This window comes from Lycium ferocissimum, chromosome 8, assembly GCF_029784015.1.
Source record: "Lycium ferocissimum isolate CSIRO_LF1 chromosome 8, AGI_CSIRO_Lferr_CH_V1, whole genome shotgun sequence".
In the NCBI taxonomy this organism is placed as follows: Eukaryota; Viridiplantae; Streptophyta; class Magnoliopsida; order Solanales; family Solanaceae; genus Lycium; species Lycium ferocissimum.
In genome coordinates, this window is record NC_081349.1 from 25994505 (window position 1) to 26000393 (window position 5889).

The window sequence follows — 5889 nt, forward strand, 5'->3', positions numbered from 1 at the left end:
CTAACCCAACAAGTTCCTATCCTTCATTTATATATCTTCTCATCCTGTTTCCCCCTTTAGCTATAAAGACATATTCACCCATACAAAAATTAAAAAAAAAAACAAAAAAGAAATTTCAAGTTTGTAATATCTCATAATTAATGTAGTAGAGAACGTCTTTCCTAGATAATAATTTCTAAAGTGTTGTTTTTTTATCATTAGGATTTGATTTGACAATGTGTGGTTGGTAAACAACGAACGACTTTTAGCAAGATACAAAATATATCGTTAAAATATTTAATATGATTACACAAGCCTAATTGCTTCCCTTCCAATCGCTACCTAAAATTCGGCATCATGCTCTCAATTTCATCAATCCTCTCAGGGACCAACCTCATCATCTCGACCCATAAAATTATGAGGATCACCCATATAAAATTTAAAACTCACATGCTTTTGATCTTTTGATCAGAGACTTCTTTGTTCTTATTTCTATTTTACTCTTCTAAATTAGAATCTGACAGATCATTCTTAGAAGGAGTTATTTTTCTGGCGTTTGATTGGATACAAAAGTGAATGACTAATAACTCTTGGTTTAAATAAGTAATGTAGAATGAGTTTGGATTATTCGTTAGTAAATTGATTTTCATCCATAAGTGAAGGAAGTAATTATTTAACTTTTGGCAGAGAATATATATCTTAAAAAGATATTTTTCAAATTACAAGTAAAAGAAAGATCTATTTCGAAGAAAATATTGGGGGTTCTATATCTTTAATAACTATAATAACTGTCCTTGCTAGAGCACATACTCAAAGTAAAAGTTTTAAACTTCTATTTTCAGTGTTAATCACTTTATTATGGATAAGAGAAAAAAGAATACCAATACTTTTTTTTAAAGGAAAATTATTCGGGACCAGACTGCAAATTGGGCTGAGGGCCATGTGGGCAAAATGGAGGACTCTATGTTCATACTACAGTCCTACTCCTAATGCTAGTATTATAATGGAGTAGATTTATTAACTTAGGGTCATTAATGCATATATTTATCTTGCATAATTGAAGTTCATTATTTATTCGTTTGCCCTACTTTCATTTAAGAAAGGAAAAAGAATATAAAGGACTTCATTGAAATCATTGGGACTACTTTAAATATATACATACTCATATATACGAAATAGGAGGAAATAAATGAAAATAACCTATTACAATTTGAATAGAAATAAATTATTCTGTAAAAAGTTCTTATATTGGGCGGTTTGCGCAAAGTTTAAAAAAGAAAGAAAAAAAATTCAAAGCCTGTGATCTAGAACATACGATAGAGATTTGCATGGTTGAAAATCATTTCATTAAAAATAAAATAAAAAAATTTAAAATTAAATTATTTTAAAATAAGAAGTACTGTAATATTCTTTTGAAACAAACTAAATAGGAAAGTAGGCGGAAATAGTGACAAAACGATATAGAATTAAATAAGTGACTTTTTTAGTTTTACAGAGAGTGAAGTTTTAGACTTGGGATGGTAATGTAAAACGATAAATTAATCTCAATTTTCTTGGGAATATTTTAACTAAAGCTAGATATGTCAACGCAAGATCAAGTTCCAAAGAAAGTAATCAAACTAAATGGCACTTTCCAAGGTTATGCAATTATGCATTGTCTTTTCAATCTGTTAAAAAGGAAAATCCAGCAGCACAAAAACAGAAGAACACAACACAAAGGTATTCACCCAAAGCCAAAAACTACCTTTGTCTTGCATGTATTTACATGCACCTTCCTAACATGATGGTCCCCTAGCCCCAACAAGATCAAGGAAAGTAAAAAAGAAATCCTAACTACAAGTATAGGTAAATTCATACGGAGAATTTGAAATAGTAAATTCCTGTTTGTAAATTTTTTACCATATATGTAGAGTCTGAGCCAACTTCATAAGTCTGCCCCCCTGGATAAATCCCAACTCTAATAGGAGTAACAATTTCCTACAAAGCTTGTATGCCCTCCATTCCATATTTATAACCTAGATATTTGTTATAATTAATTGCTTGTTGAACCCATAAGATCAAATTAATTAAAAATGATAGTGACCCCCCTATCAAGAAAAAAATTGCAATAGCTAAATAGTGATGAGAAATATCAGTCAGCCATATATCTCCAGTTTACCCTAATCCTCCATGAAATGTAAAAACTTCCGCATATTTTGACCATTCAAGGTGAAAAATAAATGTCTCCTCGGCAAAATTGGGATAAAATTGAGTCAATATTAGATTGATTATGAAATTTAAGTAGGAAAGAATTTTAATACATACCAAAAATATCCTTAACTTGTGATCATATACATGTTAAGAATTTCATATATTGCCACACTTGAAGATTAAAAAGGAAAGATTATGGAATAGAGGAAGTACATCCCTTTCAACAAGCTTCACTACTCTACTAGACTAGTTTCTAATGCCACACTTAAGAATTTCATATAGGAGAATGAATTTAGTTTCTGAATGAATTTAGTTTCTCTTTTCTTTCTCAAAAACTTTAAATAACCACAGTTGTGCAGTTCTTATTATTGACATTACCATAATTTGCTTTTAATGTGGAGCATTGAGAACTGTGCTATAATAGCCTTTTAGCTGCAAAGACATCCTAGACTTATGTGTTATGTCCTCTGCTACCCTTTTGGCTTTCTGCCACTCTACTCCTCCTTTTCTACCTTAGCTTTCTATAAACATTTTTAACAAGCACCTTCCTCCTTTACTTCTTTGTTCCCTCCATTTCCCTGTTTGATTAGATTCTTTAGGATTTTCCACCCCTACTATAAATGTACACATTTTTTCAATTAAATGAAGCATTTCAATACATGCCCCCTTGGTAAATGACTTCAAACTTATAAGTTCTAGTTTGGCTCATACACTTTCTTGCATGGTTGACAAATTTTATTACTTTCAAGATTTTGTCAACTCATTTTCAAGTTTCTTTGGCTTCAAAGAGTGATGGGGTTCTTCAAGAAATCTAGTCTGTTTGTATGACAAAGTTGAATTGAACTCATTTTCAAGAATTTAAGTTTGTTTGTGTGACCAAGTTTTTATTTCAACACTTTGTGAACTCATTTTCAAGAATTTATGGCTTGAGAAAATGATGGGGAGCTTCAAGAATCTTAGTCTGTTTGTGTGACAGTTTTTTTCTTAACACATTGTGAACTCATTCAAGAGTTTTTTTGGTTTCAAAGAAAGATGAGGAGCTTCAAGAATTCAAGTTTATGTGTGTTTGTTTTCTTCTACCTCGTTCATTTTGGTGTCTGGTGCAATGGTGATACTGAAAGTATGGCAGCTCCAATGGAGAAAAATGAGATAAATGCTCTTTATTCTGCTATTCAAGGATTTGTGGGCAAATGGTGGAATGGTTCAGATCTTTATCCAGATCCTTGTGGTTGGACTCCTATACAGGTAAAAAAAATACATTAAGTTCTCACTTTTTAGTTACTTTTTCTGTCTTATGGATTCTGTTTGGGAAAAGGGGTAAATAAAAGGAACTAACTATTTGTGTCTTAGCTGCCATGTTAGTGAATTACTTATGTATGGAAAGTAAAAAAAAAATTAGAATCTTTGTGCATAAGGTTCTAATATTGCTAAAGAGGAAAGGAAGTGAGTTGTTTGTCCTTTATTATTTTGTGGCATACATGACTAGAAATGACTTCTCATTGTAAATGTTGTTCTAAAGCTTGAAGTGGAATTGTTATTTCCTGAAGTTTTTCCTATGACAGATGCTCAAGAATATGAATAAGTTGTTTATTTTATCATCATTTTTTCAGATCTAATGTTATTTGGAATGATAGCCATAAAAAGAATTTGATGAACCAACTTCAATAATGGCATGTACATTCTTGTCCTGTTTGTTTTAGCAGTTTTGTTAGACCAACAGAAAAAGAATATGCTTGAAACACAAAGATAATACAGGGCTAGACAGAGCTTATTACTAATATTTTTGAATAATTATGACTAGTTTCTTGTAATCTTGTTGATGCCTTCAAATCTTTTAGCTTACATATATATATTTTTAAATTTCTATTTCCTCTGCAGGGTGTATCTTGTGACCTGTTTGATGGTTTTTGGTATGTTACTGACTTAAATATTGGACCTATACATGATAATTCTGTAAGTTGTGCACCAAATGTGGAATTCAGTCCCAATCTCTTTACTCTAAAGCACCTTAAATCTCTCTCATTCTTCAATTGTTTCGTTTCGCCTCGCCACCATCCAACTCCAATCCCTACAGAGAGCTGGGAATTTCTTGCTGGTAGCTTGGAATCACTCGAGTTTCGATCAAATCCTGGTCTCATTGGACAAATCCCCACAACATTTGGAAGGCTCATAAAGCTCCAATCTTTAGTACTAGTAGAAAATGGATTATCTGGTGAAATGCCACCAAATCTTGGGAATTTAGTGAACTTGAGGAGACTAGTTCTTGCTGGAAACAAACTTAATGGTAAAATCCCGGATAGTTTCGGAGGGTTCACTCAACTTTTGATATGTGATTTAAGCAGAAATTCACTATCTGGTGTATTGCCTAAAGGATTATTTGGAGGGTTGGTTTCACTTTTGAAACTTGATTTGAGTTACAACCGAATAGAGGGAAAAATTCCAGAAGAGATTGCAAAACTGACCGATTTGACACTTTTGGACCTTAGTAACAACTTTTTATCAGGTGGATTGACTAGGTCACTTCAAGAAATGACATGTTTGGAAGAGTTAGTCTTGTCAAAAAATCCAATGGGTGGATTCTTGGAGATTCTTGATTGGCAAAACATGAGAAAGTTAACAACTTTGGATCTGTCAAACATGAACTTGACAGGTGGGATACCAGGGTCTATAGCAGACCTAAAAAAACTAAGATTTTTAGGTCTTAATGACAATAAACTCAATGGACAAATACCAAAAAGTCTTGAAAATCTTCCTAATGCAAGTGCTATTTACCTACATGGTAACGATCTGACAGGTGAACTTAAATTCTCTGAATGGTTTTATGGGAAAATGGGAAGGCGATTTGGGGTATGGGGAAATCCAAATATTTGTTACCCTTTTGGTTTGATGTCAACAAGATACGTCCCATTTGGGGTAAAACCATGTCAGCAAGAAAATTTTATTATTCATCTTGATGAGACAAAGTCAAAGTTGGTAAATGGGAATTTTGTGGTTGATCAGAATTCTCATTCTTCAATGGCATCTTTAAATGGGATTTGGAGATGTTTTCTAGTTGAGCTATTTATGGTCATTCTCCTACTGTTGAATTGAAAAATGGGAATTTGGATGTGAGAAAAGATGCCATTGGCAACAGTGATCAACCTTTTTTTGTTTCTTTTGTTTCTTTCTTCAAATGTATTCCGTTGTCTTTTAAACATATGAATGAATGAATGTACATATTTGACTCTTGTTGGACTTGCAAGAAATAGAGATTACTAGATATTCAATCAATGTTGTACAATAGAGATATATAACATGAGTATTACTAGAAATTTAGAGATGAGTCAGAAATCATGGAAGGTTAAATTTCAAGAAGCTATGGAAATATACAAACTTTCACATCTTGTACATAATTTTATTCACAAGGGAACCCGCAGCCGCTACCCTTGAGGTGTGCACAGGGTAAACCCCGCTTTTGTACAATAGCTCGCAAACCACACAAAAGAGATAACCTGCACTAGGCAAGCCCCATGCGACGAGCTAGACCCCGAAGTCAAATTCCCTGCTTTTTATAGGCAAGGGGTTTCGAACCTGAGACCTCCATTATGGAAGCTCCATGCTCAACCAACTGAGCCACTCTTGCGGGTACATCTTGTACAACATTAGTTGGATTCATTTCAACTACTAAAATAATAGAGGTGCAGGAGAGGAAAATCCTTACATCAGGTGTTTAAATCAAAT

General features: G+C 33.0%; 1 protein-coding gene across 1 annotated transcript; it reads left to right on the forward strand.

Annotated features, from left to right (window-relative positions):
- Positions 1 to 2481: 2481 nt before the first annotated feature.
- Positions 2482 to 5396, forward strand: LOC132067728 (piriformospora indica-insensitive protein 2-like). Its single transcript, XM_059461032.1, has 2 exons — positions 2482 to 3414; positions 4048 to 5396. Exons 1-2 carry the CDS (start codon positions 3202 to 3204, stop codon positions 5257 to 5259), a joined length of 1425 nt encoding a protein of 474 aa, XP_059317015.1. The 5' UTR covers positions 2482 to 3201; the 3' UTR covers positions 5260 to 5396.
- Positions 5397 to 5889: the final 493 nt, after the last annotated feature.

Excerpts from the sequence above, each read along its gene's own strand:
- LOC132067728 (XM_059461032.1), top strand. The coding sequence starts at position 3,202 with ATGAGGAGCTTCAAGAATTCAAGTTTATGTGTGTTTGTTTTCTTCTAC. Across the intron at positions 3,415-4,047 it reads GTGGTTGGACTCCTATACAG|GGTGTATCTTGTGACCTGTT; the intron begins GTAAAAAAAATA and ends TTTCCTCTGCAG.